Source organism: Natator depressus, chromosome 14 (assembly GCF_965152275.1).
Source record: "Natator depressus isolate rNatDep1 chromosome 14, rNatDep2.hap1, whole genome shotgun sequence".
Classification (NCBI taxonomy): Eukaryota; Metazoa; Chordata; order Testudines; family Cheloniidae; genus Natator; species Natator depressus.
In genome coordinates, this window is record NC_134247.1 from 9,143,322 (window position 1) to 9,166,496 (window position 23,175).

Genomic DNA, 23,175 nt, shown 5'->3' on the forward strand with positions numbered 1-23,175 from the left:
AGCATAACCTCCTTTGTATGCATGTTCCCCCCCCCCCCCCTTTTTTTTTTAAGTGATTAGCATTGTATAAGAATCGACTGTGTGTCAGTTCTTGGCAGACAAGCCAGTGAGCTTATCTCAAGTTTCCAATAAAAAAAAAGAAAGAGAAATATCAGATCCCAGTTTGGCCTTGGGCGTGCTCCTAACACAATGGTTTTAATTTTCAGAGGGTATCCTGCAGCCTCCTAGTCCCAACTTGAAATTCACTGACTGATCGCATGGGGGAGGGGGACTTTCACAACATCTTCTGTAACATTCTATTTACAGATTGCACATAAATGATTCCTGGCACTTCTACATCATCAACAAAATAAGCCTCACCACCAGGCTTCCAGGTTGGTGTATGTTATCTCCATTTTACTGACGGGGAAACTGAGGCACAACACTTTTTAAAAGTCTGCTCCAACTCCAGCTGAAGTCAATAGAAAGATCTCAGAATGATTTCTACGGGAGCTGGAGTGGGCTTTATGTGACTTGCCCAAGGTCACACCGCAAGTTAGTGGCAGTGCCAGGATTACAATCCAGATCCCACTGAGCTGTGTGCTTTTACCTTGAGGACATTCTTCCTCTCCCATTCCTAGAGTCCACTCTGGCCCAATTCTCAGCACTTTCAACATCTGTTAACATTAAAACCATAGTGAAGCTGCTGAGCACACTGCAGGATTAATGACTGGATTCTACAGCAGGCTGGAGTAGCTCAAAGGCATTGCTTGCTTCTCTCTCTTCATATCAGTAAGGAAACCAGAACGCTCTTTCTTAAAGGCCAGCCAAGCAGCTACAGTACTTACCAGAGAGACCCCAAAAACATGATTCGGTATAAATAAGTGTTGGGAGACTTAGGGCCCTAATTATATATGGTCCATCCAGGCTCTCATGTAATGTTACACATGGGAATTCGCCGCTGACCACATATAGTGCTAAAACCCAGAAACAAACTCAGTTCTCCCAGCAACAATACCTGGTTTATTACCCTCTGGGAAAGAAATCCAGTACAAAACCAGTATCTACGTGTTTCTAGAAGGATGGACTTATGAGGACAGAAAACATTCAGAATTTGGTCACTTCTCTCTGTGACCCTGGGCAAGTCACCCCTTGAATGTTATAGCTATACAGGGTGGTCATTTTATATGTTTTGTATTTATAAATGTTATTTCATTTTCATTCTTGCTGATGCCCCAAAAGCCTTGGTGGAGGGCACTTGAAAATAAATGTATTAATTATTATTATTATTATACTTCTCTGCTTCAGCTTCCTCCATCTGTCATTAGGTAGATTCTTTGCCTACCTTACCTAAGAGACATTGCAATGGTTAGATTGGCCATGATCATGATTTCCTCATGCACCCAAAACTCCCAGCTAAGTAATTCAGCATACAAGGAGTGAATGTTCAGCATGGAAAATGCAAGATTGACCCATTAATGTTTGTAAAGCACTTTTATACAGGGAAAATCCACACAACAATTCAGCATTTACATTGAGGGATTCATATGAAGAGCATCAGATTCTGCCTGTGGAGAGCACTGGTGTCTCCCAAGTCACTTGGAGCAGGGGGTGAGCAATTGGGGACAATAAACTGCCAAGAAACAGCAGGACTGTAAAAATAGAATACATGAGATTGGTAGTGCAGACTGAGGCCTAAATAACAAATGACTCTTTGCCCTTAGGGCCTGATCCAGCACCCACTGAAGTCCATGTGAGTCTTTCCATGGATTACTATCAGCACTGGATCAGGTCCTCACACAGCAGCTTTCATCTTAGGCTCTCCAAAAACTTCAACACTTCACTGCCCATCTCTACTTCTAGAAGATTCAGAGCATCAAGATCACTTGGTAGCCCAGTATCAGCATTCTGCACTGGGATATGGGAGACTTGGGTTGGAATTCCAGTGCCAGGTCCCGCACTCCACAGGTCAACATGGGTCATCAAAGCTAAATGGGTAGACTGAGGTGTCTTGTGCTTCATAAATAAATAAACAAACAAACAAACAAACTGTTCACAGGCTGGGGGATGCACAGCAAGATGGGGAGGCAGGGAGAGTTCACAAGGATCTAGGGCAGGGGTGGGCAAACTTTTTGGGCAGAGGGCCAAATCTGGGTGGGGAAATTGCATGCAGGGCCATGAATGTAGAGCTGGGGCAGGGGTGCGGGAAGGAGTGCGGGGTGTGGAGGAAGTGGCTCAGGGCAAGGTTTTGGGGCAAAGGGGGCTCAGAGAAGGGGGCTGGGGTGCAGAAGAGGGTGTGGAGTGCAAGAGGGGGCTCAGGGCAGGGGTGTGGCAGGGGGCTCAGGGTGGGGAGTTGGGGTGCGGGGAGTTGGGGAGCAGGGTGCAGGAGGGGGCTCAGGGCAGGGGGTTGGGGTGCAGGGTTCCCTGTTCCCAGCCAATGGGAGCTGGGGGGGGGAGGTACCCAAAAGTGAGGGCAGCATGCGGAGCCCTCTGCCCCCCACCCGCAGGGCCACAGGGATGTGGTCCCAGCCGCTTCCAGGAGCGGCACAGGGCCCACCATGCCACAGGGGTGGCAATCCCGTGGGCAGGATCCAAAGCCATGATGGGCCGAATCCGGTGCCATAGCTTGCCCACGCCTGGTCTAGGGGGTTCCAATGGAGATATGAAAGGCTCCTGGGAAATATATGTTTTTTTCCTCCAGCACTTCCCTGTACTGCTGCTTAATGCTTCAGACATTTCGAAAGGGTCTGCTAATCTCCCTCCCATTGATGCTAATGAGAGTTACTCAAGCACCACTCAAGCACCCATGGCATATCAGCCCCCTAAATTTGACCAGTTGGCTTTTGCATCAGAAACAGGATAATTAGAAGCCTAACTGTAGCACCACCAGTGGAATAACTCGGTCAGAGAAACGAACAGCTCTGTAAGTGCTTAGCTGGCTGCATACTTTCCCCAGTATGAATGCACTCATCATGATGTAGTGATTAATCTTTTACTATCCATGGGTTAAGAGAGCTACAGGATCCCTAAATCTTCTTCTGAACCATTGAAGGGAAGTGGGGGGGGGGGGAGGGGGAAAGATGGGTTCTCAGACTTATAAACACAGAGATGCTGCTCTTGGTACATAAGAAGTTCGCTGTTTAAGAATCTTTAGAGATTAAGGTTTACAACTAAATTAGGCTGCTTACCAGGACTCAGGTTGAAATCTAAGGCAGCGTGTACACACAGTGAAAATGAAAGAACATCAGGTCACACACCTTGAACATGGACCATGTGGCGCTTGTTATAAAGTTCTCCAAAAATTATTGTAGGGACAAGGTCCTTGATAATATTCTTGAAGCACAAACAACCTTGGAGTGGCAGAAAATATTTATGATAGCCGTGGGTTTAAGTAAACCCACCAACACTTAACTTCTGTTGGATTCTAGGTGGCAAAAATGCACAGTATAAAGTAAGCATGATAACAGAAGAGATGAATGTTTGTAAAGGATTTTAAGATGAAAAAAGCCTAAAATGGGGATTTTCAAGGGAACCGAAGTGGAGTTAACTACAGGGCTCCTGCTGAAAGTCAATGGGAGCTGATTTCAGAGTAGCAGCCCTGTTAGTCTGTATCCATAAAAAGAAAAGGAGTGTTTGTGGCACTTTAAAGATTAACAAATGTATTTGAGCATAAGCTTTCGTGAGCTACAGCTCAGCCCCCTTTGGATTCCCGGTCTCAATGTATGTAGATTATAAGCGTTTAGGGGCAGGGACCATGTCCTCACACATCTGTGAAGCAGCCAGCTTGCTGCTGGCACCACAGAAATATCACCCTAGAAATTCCCCCTTCCCAGCTTTATTTGTTGGGGAAAGATTTGGCTCCAGGCAGAAAGTCATTGGAAATGCTCTTCTGCCCCTTGATTTCACCGGTGGCTTACGTGGCTAAGGGATATGGAGAGTGGGGGGCAATTCAAAAGGGGTTTGGGAGAGGCGGGGGGCTCTATTCTTGCTGAAGTTCAGTTATAAATAGCTTGATCCGATTAAAACCGCTGAGGCATGGGGGGAGGGGGGGGGAAGCAAATGAAACTTACATCCTCTGTGGCCATAGGCAAGACATCCTCCGACTCCAAAACCTCTATTTCTTCTGCTTCGGAGCTGGCAGCCACGGCAGGGGAAGAGCTGGCGCGAGCCTCCGGCCGCCTGTCTCCCATGCTTGGAAACAGCCCCGCGGATCTTTACAGCAATTAAAACTAGCGGGTGCCTGGCAAACTTTCAAACCCGGCCGAGCTTCGCCTCCTCCGTCAGGGCTCCTGCAGCCGGGGCGATCCTGGCAGGGAGCCTCCCGGGCGCGCAGGCAGGAGCCGTCCCGCAGACATGCCGGTGCCAGCGGCTGCTGCCCGTCTGCTGCGGCTCCGGACGGGGCAGGTGCCCCCCGCCGGCTCCGTCGGGAAAGACTTGGCCCCCTGGGAACCCCGCCGCCGCGCCCGCGGTCCTGCCCAGCGCCCCGCACTCCGCATAGGGCCCGCCGGTCATGGCCAGCCGGCCGCCCTCGCCCTCGCCGCCCGGAGCCAGCACCTGCGCGCCACGCGGGGAGCCGGCTGCGCTGCGGCCGCGGAGCCGGGCTCGGCCGGGCGGCGATCTCCTCCTCCGCTTTCGGGGGGGGGAGCGGCGCCTCCTCCGGAGCCTGGGGAGGCAGAGCCCAGAATTGCAAATCAGGGAGCAGGGCGTTCAAAGAGCCGGGGGGGGGGGCGACGGCGGCGGCTCCGGGCGCGGGGGGGAGGGAGGCTGCGACAAGGACGCGGCGCGGTCTCCCGGCCCGGCGGCTCCGCGGGCTGCAGGGCCGGGCGGGCAAGTCACGGGAGAGACAAGTTTGCAGCCAAGCGCCAGGGATGGCGGGCGGGCGGACGGCAAAGTGCACGTGGGAGCCCAGACCCGCACAGCCGGCGCAGCGCCAGGTAGGGCCAGGTCCTGGTGGTCCTGACCCCGCCCTAAAACTAGCCCGGGCTCCCAGCCCCACGACAACCCCCCCCCCCCCCCCCCCCGCTTCCCCAGCCCTGGGCTCACCCCCCGCCAACCCTCCAGACCCGGGCTCACGGCCCCACGGCAACCCCCAGGCTCCCCCGGCAACCCCCCAAGCCCCAGGCTCACTGCCCCCCGGCAACCCCCCAAGCCCCAGGCTCACCCCCCTGCCCCCCAGCAACCCCCCAGCCCGAGGCTCACCCCCCTGTTCTCCCCCTGTCCCAGGCAACCCCCAGCCCCGGGCTCACCTCCCAGCCCTAGGCTCACAGCCCCACGGCAACCCCCAGCCCCAGGCTCACCCCCCTGCCCTCCCGCGGCCCTAGGCTCACCCCTACCCGGCTCACCCAGCCCCACGGCAACCCCCCTTGGCCCAGGCTCACCAGTGCCCTCCACCGGCGCTACCCCGGCCCCTGAGGATACTCCAGCCCGCTGCGCTACCTGCTCCGGGAGGAGACTCACACAGGTGCGCGCCTGCCTGACTGGCGCTGCGCTGAACCGCTCCCTGCTGGCAGGGGGCCGACCCGCACCCCGGGCCTTTATTTCTGCAGGGCCTGAGGCGGCTGAGCGCGCTGCCTGCCCTTCCCCGGCAGGGCGAGGGTCCCGGGGCGCCCGGAGGCAGCCGCAGGCGGAGCGAGCTGGGCTGTGGCCGCGGCCGCGTTAAGCGCATCGTCCATCGCCCTGCAAAAGGGCCGCGTCCCCCTTGAGCCTCCACCCACAGCCCCGCGCCCAGCACCTCCTCCAGGGCCAGGCTGCAGGGAGGTCACTGAGCCCCGCTCGGCAGCGTAACCTCGCCCTCGCCCTCGCGCAGGGAGAAGTAGAAGGTCCCGAGGCAGCCTGGCTACCCTGGGCACAGGCAGCGGCGGAGAGAGCCCGCTGTCGGCATCCCTCGGCCCCCCCGTTACTGTCTTGCAAATTTCTTCCTCCGCCCTAACAGCCACCTCTTCCTCCTGACCCTGACAGCTGTACTGTCCCTAGCCCCAGCAACAGCCCACAGGTTCCCTTCTCTGAGCCCTGCTGGCCTCCACTATGCCCCTCTATGGACAGCCCCTGCTCCCTTTTCTCTGCCCTTCTGATGCTGGACGGGTTTTAACATTAAACCCCTTTCCACCTTCCCTTTGCTGAGCAATTGGAAACAGGGGGCAAGCTGCAGTTAATGGTTTCCTTATTATTTTTAATCAAGGCTCCCACCTTGGGCAGGCCAGTGAACTTCGTAATTCTCAGGGTTCTTTTTAATCCTGCACTGTAAGAATTTGCCCCCATCTCACAGATATGGAGATGTAAACCTTAGCCTTCTGGAGTTTGGATTAGAAACTTCAGGAAATCCTGATTGGAAGAGAAAGCCAGCAAGTTTGGTGTATTCCAATCAAAATACAGAGCTAGCCTGTTCTCAAAGAGGAGGTCATGCAATGTAGCGCTACTAAGCCACAGGGTGAAAATGTCTTAGCTTCCCACTTCAATTACAGCCTGAGCTAAAGCCAAAGGAAATTGAGAGTCAAAACTCCAGAGCGTGCCTGGGGAAACCCAGCAGACTAGTGATAGCCAGGAAGAGGTGATGAGGCAAGTATCCTTCCTTGAAAACAAGGAAGGACAGAATGGCCCAGAAGCTGGTAATGGGACCTAGAACTTTTCACTTCTCAGCCACTATTTCTACCCAGACCGGGTTTGCAGAAGCTAGAAGAGCTTTCCCATTCAGGAGCTGTGTGATGACATGTGAAACAAAAGGGTGGCATCCAAGTGGTAAATAGCAGATGGGAGTCCACAACCCCAAATCCCAGCACAGAAGGCACTCAGAGAAGGCAAGGGCAGAGATCTGGGACCCAGTGTCTTGCGGTCTGTGTATACAAGGCATGCACTGCATGTTTGACTGTTGTGCATTGTCCCACGGGCTGGTTGTGATCTATGGGCCGATTCCATCGGGCCCCCAGGGAGGTCCTGCTGCACTGAGGATGCTATTCTGGACCACAAAAGCATAGAGTGAGTTGTTGCCTGCCTTACTAAAAAGGTCATGGCCCACCAACTGCTAGGACCCCATAGAGTCAGCGGGAACAGGAGCAGTCACAGTCCCCAGTCCCTGTCCTTTAACCTCCTAGAGGAGGTTCCTCCATAAGACATTTGAGAATCCCTGGCACGGCTGTAGGGAGACGCTTGCCCTGTATTGTTTTATCTGCTTTGTGGCTTAATGAAAGACTTGATTACAGCACTGTCATCCATTAGCCCTCACTTAAAAGAAAAAACTAGGAAGCAAACCGTTGTTTTGAGGAGTACCAGGATATTCCTGTACAGAAAGCTCTATGTTGATAAAGTGGGCTCTAGCTACATAAATCAAATCTTTAATCAAAAGCACTTAGGAATTTTCTTTCTAATGCTTTGGAGCTAAAATTGTAAAGCAGATATGAGAGGTAAATGATAGCCTTGAAGCTTGGAACTGAAGTGCAAAGCTTTTACACCTCTGGGTTACAGGTGCAAATCCAGCCAGGGAAAGCGAATGATAATTCAGTCCTTATGTAAGGGCTGTTCAGTTGTCTTCTATGGAATAAATAAATTAGCGAGCCATTAACAACAACAACAATCATCCTTGCCCATCTCACAGATGAGGCCGAAGGTCTGCACCAGTGAAGAGGAGAAATCATTCAGGTTGAAAGGTGATCTTTTCAAATGAGGATCTTGCATTGCAAAGGCCCTTCTGGCACCTAAGGAAGGCTGTCCAATGGTTAGGAAATAACCTAGGACTTGGGTGACCCATGTCCAGTTCTCTGCTCTGCCATAGACTTCCTGTTGTGTGACCTTGGGTAAGTCACTTAGTATTTCTGTGCCTCAGTTCTCCATTTGTGCAATGGGGATAACAGCACTGCCCTGCCTTACCAGGGTGTTGTGAGGATAAATAAGTTAAAAAAAATGTGAATTGCTCTGAGATGTCCTGCTGAAAAGCGCTACATATTATTTATTATCATTCTCTCAAATTAGGATGGGCTATCAATCTGACATCTTTCACAAGTACTAAACTTCCTTTAAATTAGAAACAAAATATTACTGGAAAGTTGAAGGCCTGTCCCATCTCTGAGGATCATTTTCACCAATAAAAATTAGATTTTTTTAAAAGAGAAAGATCTTGCATGTGAGAGTTATATTATGTTCCTCTATTGGACAGGAAATTAACAAGGTTATAATTAGGAGTTTTGTTACAGGCAATTTACTATCTTGTATATTTTTGAGAGCTTCTTAATTTAGATGACTGTTTCCCACACTCCACAACCTGGCAGCTCTGCCTGGTAATATAATAATTACAACGTAGAATGTGGAATTGTGGATTACTGCTGAGGATACAGAGTATGTAGGTACTTCAGAGGAGCATTTTCAAGACCCCATAAAAGAAGCCTTGAGAATATCAAGCATGATTTGCCTTTGCTGCTTTTTATTCATTTGTATTGCAGTCTTTGTGATGTCTGGTATTCCAAGCAAAATAGTATTCAGTTCTACCCACTACATGTGAAGCAGCTGAAAAGGTCAGTTAACATGCAATAAAAAGCTCTAGGGGTGGAAACCTACCCACATATGACACAAAAAAGTTTTCTAAACCTTCTGTAGCAAATCAAAACAGCTTGTTAATGGGACTTCTTTCAGCTCACAAAATCCCAAAGTGCTTTTACAAACCTTAGCCTCGATCCTGCAACTGGCGCTGAATGCACAGACCTGTGTAGAGCAGGCCTCAGACTGCATCCACCACTAAAATGCAGCAGCCTCTAGAATTAAACAGACATTTAGGGCAGGAAGTGAAGAACACTGCTTCCGGCTGAAACTTCAGGAGGAATTTAGATAGAATGTATTTACCCAAGATAGAACTGGGCCAGGACAGTGAGGTTAACCCCTTGTAGTTTCATGAGAAGTACCAGCAGAACTTGCATGACCACATGGTTAGGACTTGGGTTTTACATTTCACCCCAAAGATGGCACAACATCCCACCTAACTCTGTGATGGGATGTTCATTTTGTGCTGAATAGGCTGGATACCACAAGCCACTTCTCTCAGTGCCTAGGTGTTTAGAAGTGGACTCCTGTCCAAGTATTGCCCAGACCTGACCATATTTAGTTTTAGAAAGACAAGGTGGGTGAGGTAATATATTTTATTGGATCAACTCTTGACCTGAAGAAGAGCTCTGTGTAGCTTGAAAGCTTGTCTCTTTCACCTACAGAAGTTGGTCCAATAAAAGATAGCACCTCCCCCATCTTGTCTCTCTAATATCCTGGGACCAATACGACTACACCACCACTGAAAACGAGTTATTTAGCTTTGTCATCAGATGGGATCACAACACAAGTTGGCATGGCTTATTCAAAAATAACAGATCTGCCTGAAATAGAGACCAGTTAGTATCTGGAGGTTAATTGCCAACATAAAACGAAGTCATGCTTATAATTAATTCTGAACTGACAGGCTTTCAGATAGGAGGGTCAAAGCTAAGAGGTAAAGAATGTCTCTCTAAGGAAGATGAATCAAAATCCTTTCCCAATTACTTTGCACCAAATCCTTCCATAGGAAATTCAGAGATAAAAATGGATATGGGGGAAAAGTCATGTTTCTGGTCAATCAAATGAAACTATGAGGAACACAAATGTGCTGCTGTTAGGAGTCTGTGATCTGACATGGAACATGACTGGGCCATAGCCTCTCCCAGCCCACCTACAGCTATCCTAACAATTATTTCTACCTTGCAATATTTCAACTTTAAGCACTTCCTTCCTTCCTTCCCTCACTCGGAGAATGTCATATGCTGACCACCTCCTGTATCATCATCCAAGCATCTTGAAGTGCTTTCAAGATGATTGAGAACTCCATGGGAGGTCGGCATTATTATATGGATTTTACAAAGGAAACAGAGACACTGGGGCTTGGCCAAGTGGATCAGTGGCAGAGCTGGAAATAGATGACTCCCAACTGCCAGCTCTAGGCACTAAACCACTCTCTTTCCCTAACCCAGAGAGGAGGACTGGATTTGGATAAGGGTAGGATAGCAATTCTGCTCTTCTTCATCTGCAACACTTACCTTCTCCAAAATGGCAGGATTCTTTGGCAGTTTGGAAAACAATAAATGGTGCTTTTCACATTCAATGCCTTGTATAAACATTAGGCAATTTTTTTTTTTTTTTTTTTAAAGATAGCATTTCCACAGCTCCCTCACCATACTGAACAGAACAAAATAAAACAGAAGAAACATGGCTCTGGCTTCTTGTGTTTCCTTTTTCTTGCTACAGGATCTTTTACAGTTTTGAGAGGTTTCTGAGTTCAGTTAAATTCCCCTCATTATTCACTGGTTCTGAAATAAATTTCTTTCCCTCCCTGGTTTTACTGTAGCTCAGATCTCATTTTAAATGGCACTGTAACAATTCTGACAGCTTCCCTTAGATGTTTTTTCAAGGTCTGAGCTACTGCAGAGTATGATGTAAGTACAGGCCCCAAAGCCCTTTTTTTCTTCTTCCTGAGGCAACTGAGTTATGTTTTAAGTTGAAATATTAGACCAACTGCAGTAGTAGTAGAAAAATGGTTGAACTAACGATGGTTTAACTCCAATATTTGTATTATTTAGCTGTTGAGCCCATTGTAAAGTTATCTGGAAATTTTTAAGCTATTGATACATTTAAAATGCCTTGTGTCTATCTTATCTCTAGGCAAAAACTAACAGAAGGTCTTTAACAGTTACAGAGCTAAAAGAAAAGGAACCGAGTTGAGACTCTTGATTTTAAAATAATATCCACAGAGAAAGTAATAAAGTACTTGTGATAACTTGTGAAATGTTCATGCTTATGAAGTTGTATTAAGGCTTTTAGGGTAATATTTTCAAAAGCACTCAAGTGACTTAGGAATGTAAATTCCATTGACTTTCAATGAAATTTGGGTCCCTAGGTGCCTAATTGGGGTGATGCAGGGGATGCAGTCATCTCACATTTGTGCAGCACCTTTCATGTCAGAGGATCCCCAAGCATATCACAGATGATGCACACACCTTGCCACTGAAACGGAGGGTGTCGGATAATAACAAGCACCCAGACTCCGGCTTCCGACAGAGACAGAGCCCTGATTTTGGGTTGCACCTTCTGCCTGATTTCTAGAGGTACCAAGGACCCACAGCTCCTAATCAGAGTTCCAATTCTGACATGGGGCCAAAGGCTCCACCTCCATGCCAATTCAGTCTTTGGCCCCTCAGAAGAGTCTGCCAATAAGGATGCCAGTTAGTAACACCAGTTCCCCGGTCGAGATGCACCACATTCATTTCACAGAGACAATCAAAAACCATCAGACATGAACAACTGCTGATGTCCATCAGCTGGGTTAGGGTTTGAAGTAGTGACCTACAGCCAGAAAACACTAGATATATTTCCATTCCGATAGGTAAAAATCTCTAACCATTCCCAATCCCGAGAACCATCCAATCTCCAGTTATCATGGGAGTATATTTAGGACCAATGAAGTGAAGTTGAAATTTATGCACCTGGAGTTTGTTATACTTTATCCCACCAGACAGGGAAGCCAAACTTCTCTTTCCCACTTGGGTTCCATGGAATTTCTGAAGAACAAGGTGGCAAAATGGATTTGACTGAATCAAACACAGAGGAGACCTAAACGTTCCTGCTTTCCAGCCTTTCCCATCATTGTATTTAACTGGGTTTGTAGTAGAACTTCTCACTGAACATTGTAAATACCATCTGCTTGGAATCCTGCTCATGCTGGGAAGTTAGATAAACATCTTCCTGGAGGGTGTGTTTTTATATCATTCATACATAATGTAACTTAATGAATACTATATCAGGACAATAGAAAATGAGAACTCAAGCCTAAAAGATAGGTTCAGAGGAATTAAGTTGACCTGCTCCACTGATCGACCACAGTTGGAGTGGAAGGTATTTTTAAACTATGATTAATCTGGGATTTATAGACCGAGAACCTTGCCCAGTTATTTTTTCCCACATCACGTGTCTCAAATCTGGCATCACTATCCTTTTGGGGGGGGGGAATAAATTGCTATAAAATGGCATTGCTGTAAAAATGGCTTCTAAATGTCAAAGTTACGCATGGTAGCTTCTCTTCTCCAAAGTGGATTCAAGATTCTCCTCGTTTTACTTTCTGGCACCAGCTATCAGACCAAACATTTGCCATTTGGAAGAAGGGATATTAAAGAAACATGAAGCATAAATAAAGCAGGATTTCAGTGTCAGCGAACAACAGCATGAGAAGTGACAGAAAGATGTGACAAAGACAGCAAACATTTCCCTTTAAAGATTATATTCCAGGATGCTCGAAGAGCAATATTTAGTCAATGCATTTACTTTATCCATCTATTGTTCCAAGTCAGGTCTAAAATCATGCCAGATCACCTCATGCTAGCTCAAGCCTAAATCTATAGCTGTTCTGTGCACAAAACTCCCATTAACTTCAAGAGGATCTTGCTGCAATGTTTTTCCTGGTCAGTATCCTTTACCAAAGGTCAAATATAAAACAAAGACCTACAACAAAAATCAGAACATTAATAACCCTGGAATTTTAAAAGAGGGGAGAGGGATGATTCATTTTTTAGCATGAATATTTTTCGCCCTCTTGATTTCATGCTTTTGCATTTCTGTTCTCCCTTGTTTGGTGGTAAATTGATGATGCCTCATTGGTGAGGGATGCAAAGAAAAAGGTGGCCCTGGAAAGCGGGAGAGTTTGGAGGTCTGACTGCTGAACACTAAACCCTCACACTTCTTTTTCCAGCTCATGATCTTTTTCACAGCTCCAGCAGCTCTACCTCTTGTTACTCTTAAGACAGCAGTCAAGGTCCAGTGAAAAGGTAAGTTGCCAACCTCCCTTTCCACTGTGAAGGGCATCCTGTTATTGAAAATAAAACCTTCCCTCCCTCAGCCCCTGCTCATCTGGCTCAATTCAGATTCAAATTATTTTTGTTTTCCTTTGCCCGCTACTATTAATTGAAATATTGGTTACAAAGAGCTGGAACAAAATTCTGGGGCTTGAGGCCAGACTGCAGCAGTAACGGAGGGAGGGGGGAATCATATGCACAACATTGCTGTGTACCACTAAGCCATTGATTGGCATGATTTGCATAGGTGCTGGGAAACAGAGTAAATGTTTCGGCAGGATTTTACAACACTTCTTCCCATATGCAGCGATTTGCAGTAGAGCAGAATGGGCTGTAAATCAGAGAAGTGGCAGGAATTCAGATGAATATTGCAAAGTTTCCAGATGCTCCACTAAAATATTTTGTTCCCCCAGGAGAGGAAGGTGGGAGAAAGGAGGAAGTTTATCCTCAAAATAGATTAGCTCTGCTGTAGAACTGCCAGTCCTGAAGTTTCAGGATGCCTGTTCTGAGTGCTTGGATAAGCGACCATTACATCTCAGTGCATTATTTGATCCACTTTGCCCAGAGGGTACATCGGAAAAGCCCTTGTGTTTTGTGTGACTGTGAGCACTGCTGGCCCCAGCTGTTCAAAAATCTAGAGTCAAGCTCCCCAGATCATGAGTTTTTTAAACCTTTTGGTTTCTGCACCATTAGGTTGCCCTTGGATCAAGCCTTCCAGCTTTTCTCTGCAATCGAAAGGGCTAGAGAAACATTTTTTAAAAGGAAAGCTGAGGTCCTCACCGAATTACACAGCTCCAGGACCTGGGGATTTAAGCAAAGCAACAAATACCACGAGAGCTGCCCACACTGAACATGCATGTTTATACACACAAGCAGAGATCTGCGCCTGAACCCACACGTGCCTTGTGGTGCAATAGACCTGCGCTCAGAAGGTAAAACCGGGCTCCTCAGAAGCAACTCTGAAAACCAGGTGTAAGCGTTGTCCTTGCCTGGGCTGGTTTAGTAGTAACTGATGTAGAGTGGGAGGAAGAGCTCCTATCAGAGACAGGGAAATCCTCCCCTTCGTCCCCTCCAGCTCAAACCCTCTCAGAGCTTAGGGGTAGTTACTGAACTTAGACATACACCATCAGTTCGCTGCATCAAGTTCTGAGCTGAAGTGTTTTCTTAACGTGAGGAAGTTTGCATCCCTGGTCAGCAGACTGGTTGTGTTCGATGGAAACAAAGCACCTGCCTTGCACTGATTTTGTACCTCTGTTCTACAAGGTTCACCTGGTCTCCTTGAAATAAGACCAGCTGTTCTAGTAGCAAGCTGAGAATAAAAAAACAACAGGCACCATTACTTTGAGTAAGAGCACGCCATTAAAATCAGTCTCTGGAAACACTGCAGCAGGCCAGGTAATGTACTATTATTGCATCAAGGTTGCAGTGGAATGTAGTTTCAGGGAAACTGAGGTCTTGAAACCACACTGCCCTCTAGTGGCAGCAAAGTCTCATTACATAAATGAATAAGCAAAGCTCTTCAGTGACGCAGCTTCATATTGCTACTGCTCGAAAGATAAAAAGGCTAATCTTAGCTACAGAATCACTCCAGCACAACAAAGATCAGAATCTGGCCCTTGGAATCCATATGCCATGTTCAAGGCAGCCTTCCTCTTTACACAAAGCTCACACACTTTCAGGAACACGGACACGACGTTTCTGGGCTGCTAAAATTAGGTTTTTAGCGGATCCCATAAATGCAGTGTTTAGCATCTCTGCTACAAGTTCTCACCCTTCAAGTTCTCTTGAGTGGGGGTGGGGAGGGGGAGGAGCAGGGGCAGGCTGGGGCCAGGTCACTCACTGATGCCTGTGCCAGGCCCCCCGCTAGCCCCCCAAGCCGCCCTGGACCCCACATCCCCCGGAGCGCGGGCGCCCCCCAAAGCGCAGGGCCTGGGGTGGTTGCCCCGGTCCATCCTATGGATGGGACAGCTCTCCATGGATCCCGCATCCCCCCCAAAGCACGGGGCCCAGGGCAGTTGCCACGATCTGTGGACAGGACGGCTCTGCTTGGACCCGTTCTGGGCACCACTAAAAATTATACAAACCTGGCGCCCCTGGCTGCACCAGCCTTGTACCTGGCACAGTTTACTCCATGCGGGCTCAGCTGCACTGGCCTGTTTGTTTGGGGGAGGGTGGCGTCAAAGCCAAGGCCCTGCCCCTTCCCTGTCTGTCTGCCCAGCAGGGCAAGTAGCAACCCTGTGGTGGCTGCTTTCCCCATCACACACAGAGCAGCAATGTGGGTAGGAGGGAAGCAAAGAGACGCCTCACACTTCCATCACTCCCTGCCTGAGCAGGGAAGGCAGCTGAGGACTGAGCCCTAAATGAGTGATTTAAAACATTATTTAGGCTCAAGTCTTTCCCACCAGCATCTTTTCCTCCTGCCCACGCTCCATCCTGCACAGTGGCCAAGTACCATTTCACCAGTCATCCAGCCCCTGATGATCTATTGAGCCTTGCCTTCAGGTACCTGGACATGGGCCTTACAAACAATCAGATGCATGCATCTGAACAGCTTTGCAGAACCTGTACTGAACCTAAATCAATGTTTAACTGGGAATCATTTGCAAAACTATGCTTCATCATATCCTGAAGGTGAGGTGCTTTCTACACATCACACAAAAAAGGGGAATCTACATCACTACGTAGCCTGAGAGCAGAACAGAAGGGTTATAAATACACGCAGAACACAGAAGATAAATTAGAGCAATGACATTTCAACCCCAAGGTCTTTGCCAGGAAGGATTTGTAAGGGAAATGAATAGACTGGAGAAGTCACACTGCTCCTTTCTCCTTGGATATTTGCCATTTTTAAATAAGATTTTCCCCCCAAACACTCAAAAAGAACAGGCCATTCGCAACAACCAATGTGAGCGGCATGAAAATAAACTTTCTTTGCACCTGGATCAGACAGACCCACTTGCTAGCTGGTCTTGAACTACCTGATCAGACCCGGGTTCAGGATGTCACCACACCTAAAGCATGGGAGTAACAGCTTAAAAACACCGGTTGCAGGAAGTTTACAGGACTCAGGCCACAGAAGGTAAATAGTTTTTCATCTCACCTTCACTATTTTTTGCGTTTAACTATTGTTCATATGGTGCTTTGAAGATCCTCCACTGGTATAAATTGTCATAGGTCCATTAACTGAAGTCAAAGGAGGTTTGTCAGTTTACACCAACGGAGGAGGTCAGTGGAGCGACGCCTATTTACACTAGCTGAGGATGTGGCCCATATCTTGCCATATTAATACCCAGCGCTACATAGTTTGAAAGAACATCCAAGTGAAGTTGAAGGCTGCTATAGCCAATGCATGGAGTTCTGTTTGTCCATCTTAGCAATGTGTTTATTTGTAATTACCTGGCTACTTTCAGTTGCTTCCATCACCAAGTATAATTTTCCTCACAAGTAGCAATGAGTCATTGCTGGCAACTTGCTCCCATCTGCAGGAGCTGGGAGCAGGTCAGATATTTCAAGAAGCTATTTTCACACGTTACCATGGAAATAAATGCACATTATCTTTTAATGCTTGAAAAACAAAAATTCAGTACAAAGCATATTTAATTAATCAAAAAAAATATTAACCCAAACAGGGAAAAGTTTGTAAAAGCAACAATGATCCCAGATTGGAAACCTGAGAGGAAAAGCTAAGGAAACCCCATCTATCCAGCTTTTCCTAAAGAGGACTTTTGTCTTAAACATTTTCAGGGATGGATGGGAGCAGCTCACTTAAAATTAATAGACTTTTCTTTCTTAGCAGCCAGTGGTTCCTTCTGAAGAGCTCAGGGCACGAATTCATCCTCTGCTGGGGCAGCACTGTTGACAGCAAGACATGGCTCACTCTGTGTCCTGCACAACAGATGTAGGGCAACCAGCTGCTCCATGCTGCTCTTTAGCATCTCCATCAATTTCCCCTAATGAAAACCATAATACAATCGAATCAGAGGCAGTTTCCATGCCTGCAAACTCTCCAGACTGTATTGTGCAAACCTAACTCAGACTTTCAAACAACAGCTGGGAGAACATGGGTGTCTAGCTCCCATCTTCACAGGGTCTCTCTGTGGCTGTGCCCCAGCGCCTATGTACCCAAATCATACAGGAGCTGAGAAATTACAGAGCTGCAAAAAGTGTTGGGTCCCTATTGATTCAAACAATGGGCTCCAACCTTCCAAGAACCAGCTGGATGGAGCGAGGAGCTCTTCACCTTGCTGTTCTTCCTTTATGGTACAATTTGAAACTCAGATAGCCACTTCCTCAGCTGTGTTCAAAAGTATTCTCACTGCCCCTTCTTCCAACTGGCCAGGGGCTTGGCAGAAACTGATACCTCCACAGCCAGCAGAGCAGTGCCAATGCTTCACCAGCCATCCAGGATATCCTATTGAATAGAGAGGTCTGGTGCACTCCATTCTGCTGTGGGCAGGCAGAGCCTGCCACAAAGAGGTCTCATGTTCTCCATGGCAGTCTGAACTGACACTCTATAGCAAGACCTCACCGCATGCTTGTGGCTTCGTAGTGCAGGAGGCTGGAAAGCCAGCAGCAGCTCCAAGTACGCGTAAAAGTTGAGGTTTATGCTGAGTTTAATAGGTCACTAAATAATTGCAGTCATCCAGGTTCCCATTTTATGTTTATATTCATTTTAACCCAAGCCTCTGCCTACATTCTCAGTTGTTGGCATGCCACAGCTTTCTGCATCCACAGTACATAACTCCTCTGTACAAGCTGCAGGGGGAAATCTGGAAGCTTTGGGAGTGACATAGGGCACAGATATGGCTCTAGCAGCCAGGAAGTTGAGAGAGGCAATCTGGGATAAACTTGTTAGCTACATATTTGGGGTAAGATGATCAGCAGTGAAATAATAAACTTCTTGATTAAACTTCCATCATTCAGTTTCAGAGTTGATGCCCTGCTGAGGTGAACAAGGCAGTTCATACTCAGTTATTGTTTCAGTCTGTCTGCTGACTCAGGGAGACCACAGTGTATCAGTTTATATTAAGATAGTCTTCACAACCATAAGGACTAGAGACTTAATTTTTCCTTTAAAGGAAAGATTAGATTCTGAAGCACAAATCCACAGCAGGGGTAGATTCCGTGGCAAATTCTATGGCCACCCAATGGCGGAGTGCTGGAGTCCTGATTAAAAAAGCTCAGACACCAGTAAAAATGGTTCTTAACACCTTCCTATTACGATAAACCACCCACAGAATGATTTTCTTCAGCTACTTGAGCTATGCGTTGTTCACTCACCAATATCATTACTAGCCTCAATTTCCTTTCTCCTGAAACTTGGAATTTTATGGGTCAGACCAGTGGTCAACCTAGCTCAGTATCTTGTCTTCCAACAGTGGCCAGTGCCAGATGTTTCAGAGGGAGTGAACAGAACAGGGCAATTTATTAAGTGATCCATCTCCTGTGCTCCGGTCCTAGCTTCTGGCAGTCAGAGGTTTAGTGACTCCCAAAGCACGGGGTTGCGTCCCTGACCATCTTGCTTAACAGCCACCGATGGACCTATCCTCCATGAACTTATCTAATTCTTTTTTAATCTCTTTATACTTTTGGTTCTCACAACATCCCCATAAATAACAGAGGCCTCATCTTAATTAGAGTCATGATCTGTAACGTAAGTGAAAAAGAAATAAATAGCAGCACCGTTAACACCACCACTGCTGGTGTTATTCTACTGAATTCTAAATGGTTTAGTCTCTTGTCAATGCACAATGTAATGATTCTGTAAGACTTAATCACCAACTATGGCAACAAGACACAGCTTAGTGTTTCAGATGTTTGTGCTCATGTTGTATGTGCTTCAGGGAGTTTTATGGGGCCAAAGACCTTGTCTTCTTACTAGAGTTCCACTTCCTGGATGGTGGGAAAATAATGTGTTTTTTCACTCCTGTAACTGGCTACCTTAAGTAAAAAATTTTACAGATGGGGAACTGAGGCACAGAGAGGCTAAGCAACTAACCCAAGGCCACACAGACAGTCTGTGGCAGAGCAGGGAAATAAACCTGGTGTCGAGTCCCAGGCTAGCACTCTCGCCATTGCACAATTTTTCCTCTCTAATATTAGGAGATATCTGGTTCCTTATTTGGGGGGCTTTTACTCCATACCTCCTTCCTTTCCCCCTTTTTACTCTTATCACTTGAGCTAAAGAAGAACCACAGTTAAGTACAAAGCTGTAATATTTATAGGGCTTATAAGCCTGTGTGGATCTCTAGCCACTAGAGCAGTCTGGCAAAATCACCATAAAAACCCACCAGCATGGCCAAAAGATCTGCCCGCCCACCTTGACAGTGATGACGGGATTGGTGTTGATAGTGGTGGTAGTGATATTTTAATCAGCTGCCATAAAAATACCCATCCAGGGTGAGCAAGCACATAGTATTTTTGCAAACCTGCACACGAGGGTGACCTGATCATCAGCACTCGAGTAGCTTTGACACTGAGTAGATGGAAGAGGTACCCACACACACAGTCACGGGTTGTCTAGGGAATGACTCCCATTAACACTGAGAAAGGAAGTTGTACAAGTGCCTCAAGAGGAGAGACGCCCTCCATTCCTGGAATAGTAAATTGAGTCCCCAGCAATGGCAGGAAGACTACAATAAGCGGAGGGAGATAGAGGCATTCCTACCACCTTCCTCTTAATCCTTCGGAATCCGTTTAAATTGCCAAGTAAGCCAATATCATCAGAAAAAATGGATCAATGGCAGAATCAGTCCACCACCATGGTTACCTCCTATTTTAACTACTAGATGGCAAATGGTTATGGAGTCCAGAAGGAACAACATGACCTTCTCCAGCCGAATTCTTCCAGACAGACTGGAAAGATTTCATTGAGCACGGGCGTTGGGAGGTTTGGCTGGGACCATTTGAGTGCCTGAGGTCATAATCTATGCCTGAGGGATGAGATTAAGAATCTCCTTCATTCTTTTCTACACTTATCACCGTTACTCACCCAAAGCTACTCTCCATACAGATGCTTCAGGAGCCAGCTCATCAGCCCAGTGAGATACAACAGCTGATTGCATGGGCGAAATTTAGATCCCAAGCCACTAGGCTGGGAGCACAGTGGAGAAAGTGCTCTCAGCCCCTGGGAGCAGGAAGTTGGTACCTTGCTTTGATCCAACAGGGGTTGTGGTGCTGGAGGGATCCAGAAGCAGTGTAGCCTAGCTCTTCTATTCAATAGGAAGATCGCAGTGATGCAGAGACTGTCCTGAACCCGAACCCGAACCCAAACCCTGCCCCTTAACACTCCCTACCTTTGGGAAAGTTTGAAAGCATGTTAGAAATTAGCAGTTGGCTCCTGCCTCTATAAGGAGCCCCTCCAAAAGCCCCTAACTTTGGAAAGTTTAGATCCAGATCTGCACTTTGTGGTATTATGGTAATTGTTGAGAATTGAGAAAATGTATATAGCTCACCACATTTCCCACGGTGACAGCTTTAATATCACCACTGTACTCACCTATCTCATCACTAGGCTTGTCTTCCATGGTCTCCACTTCCAGAGTTTCATAAATAGCTGACTCTCTGTCTTCATTAAAATCTTGATTCAAAAGAAGAGAAACAAAAGATAAGTATCAGGTGGACTTTTGTTAATGAACTAATTATTGATTTGTTTGTGTTTCTGAACCAATGGTTCCAATATATGGTCTAAAACTTAGAACAAATGACAGAGTCAGGAGACTTGGGTTCCATGCCCAGTTTGCTGCCAAATCATCTGTAATCTTGGGCAAATCGCAACTGCTCTAAGCCTCCCTTCTGCAAAATGGGTAAAATAACATTTACCTACTTCAGAACATTAATAAAATGCTTTGAGATCTCTGGATAAACGGTGCTTGAGAAATGGAAGTATATCATTGTGAATGGGAGTCACAATTGTAATTGTTTGACATGATGCAATGACAATGATGTTTTAGAGCCAGACTCCTAATGACTACTGTGAAACAGCAGGACCCCCTGTGTCCCCCAAGCCTTCAGAGACCTCCCTCAGTGTCAGTGGGGTAAGTTACTCAGAGAAGTGTTTGTACATAACAAAAAGCAGAAAATCCTCACTGGAAGCCCTTTGCCTTTTAAGGAAATCACTCATATTTGAAACAAAGTTCAAAACTCAAATTAAATATGAAAGAACTCACTAGCGTTATGAAAATTAGTGGTTTTCTTGGTCTCCTCTGATATTAAGAGATCAGTGGCCCTGGATGTGCAGCTAAAGGCCTCCTTGACATAAAGTACAGTGTTGTAATGATTTTCTTCCTTATGGTCTCTAGCAACTTGAGCTTTTTCCATCAAGCTAGGAACATCATGCCTAACAAAACAACAAACAAAACGTAAGAACAGCCATACTGGATCAGACCAAAGGTCCACCTAGCCCAGTATCCTGTCTTCCAACAGTGGCCAATGCCAGGTGCCCCAGAGGGAATGAACAGATAATCATCAAGTGATCCGTTCCCTGTCTCTCATTCCCAGCTACTGGCAAAGAGAGGCTAGGAACACCATCCCTGCCCATCCTGGCTAATAGCCATTGAAAGACCTTTCCTCCATGAATTTATCTAGTTCTTTTTTGAATCCTGTTATAGTCTTGGCCTTCACAACATCCTCTGGCAAGGAGTTCCACAGGTGGACTGGGTGTTGTGTGAAGAAAACAAGCCTGACATACCAATTTCGAGCATCCATCAGTCACTGAGGCATATGCTTTCTGGCTTTCACATACTAAAGACATTTCCTGTACATTTTGGTGATGTGAGTGTGCTAACAAATGCTGTAAAAAGTCAATGATTGGGACACAATTTTCTGCTCCAGTCAGGATCACCAATTCAGTAGCTCTACACAACTTTGAGGAATTATTTTTTACATCCTGGAGAGAGGAGGAAGACATCCCATCACTACTGAGGTAAGATGGCGGCTGGGTGTGTGGGGCGGGGGGGGGGGGGGGGAAGAGGGTGAATATTGTCCAACTAGATAGACAAATTTCCACAAAGGTACCAAAATCAGAAACTTCCCTGTTAACTTTCCATAATAACCAAGAAATCAAAGGTATGTTCAGGCACTAAATCATGAACTAACACAAGTTTCACAGCATCCTTAAGAGCTGGTACGTAGGAAGACAAAATTCCCCTTGCCGAGGAAGAGGAAGCAAGTGACTTAAATAACCGAGGCAGGGCTGAAGCTTTCCTAGATCCCCTAGACCTTCTTGCCCAAAGGCTCTAGTTCTTGTCAAGCTTGGAATCGCACTCCCTCTAGGAAGATCACCACAGGCAACTACACGACATTAAATTTACAGCACAAGTTTTACCACATGCAGGCTGACTGTTCTCTGCCAGGCCCTGGCAGCTGCATCGATTTCCATAAGACTTCGATCCAGGCAGTACGTAAATCAGCAGATTCTGCAGACTGATCAAAAAAGAAGTACAATCATTAGGGACATTGGAACAAAAGGACATATATTTTATTGATGCATGTTAATTTCACAAAGCCTGTTGTAACCATTTCCTCTCCACCTCCCCGTGTCCAGGGCTGTATCTTTTTTTCTTACTTGTGATCTTTTGCTTTACATTGAGGCTAGGGATGAAAGCTGGACATTCCAAGAAATTGGATAGCAAATTATGAGCCTGATTCAAAGCCCAGTGAAGTCAATGGAAAGATTCTAACTACAAAGGTCTTGGCCATAGGTCGAGCAATCTTATATCTGTGAGCGTACTGGATAAAATCATTGGATAATGTTATAACAGAGCAACATGGCTTGAGACTGGAAAGAGCTGGGGCAGCCCTGGCTCCACTGTGAGTTAGGGAATACACTTTGGTTACCATGTCACTACAAAACTCACCGAACCTCCTAAGTGCCAGGTATTTGACATTCTGTTCTTACCAGGAATTTCTTCTGTTTGCCATTGTGATCTCGAAAGGATAATCAGCTTTCACAGCTTGTGCCTCGCGTACCGACTGCACCTAAAAAGCATTTCTATAAAGAATCCTCCACAGGTATGTGCAACCTCTAAGATTTGCTATTAGCACTTTTTAAAAAGTTTTTTAAAACATTCTATAATTCTGATGGATGAAAAAATTTAAAACACGTTGGGCCAATTTTTCCAGCAAGTATAAATCGGCATAGCTCCACTGACAGTTGAGGACCAGGCCCAGTGTTACTTGACCTCTTTGGTTATGCCAAGTTGAACATAAGGCCCGCCATACTGGGTCAGACCAATGGTCCAGCTAGCCCAGTATCCTATCTTCCGACAGTGACAATTGCCAGAACAGGGCAATTATTGAGTGATCCATCCTGTTGTCTAATCCCAGATTCGGGCAGGCAGAGGCTTCCGGA

At 46.7% G+C, this 23,175-nt stretch overlaps 1 protein-coding gene across 2 annotated transcripts in view; it reads right to left on the bottom strand.

Moving 5' to 3' along the window:
* Positions 1-4,352, bottom strand: part of RHBDL3 (rhomboid like 3) — a 125,191-nt gene extending 120,839 nt beyond the window's left edge. For both annotated transcript variants that reach the window (XM_074971932.1, XM_074971931.1), the window contains exon 1: positions 4,050-4,352. In XM_074971932.1, coding sequence (XP_074828033.1) covers positions 4,050-4,169 — 120 coding nt within the window. In that variant the 5' untranslated portion in view covers positions 4,170-4,352. The remainder of the gene's footprint in view (positions 1-4,049) is intronic.
* Positions 4,353-23,175: the final 18,823 nt, after the last annotated feature.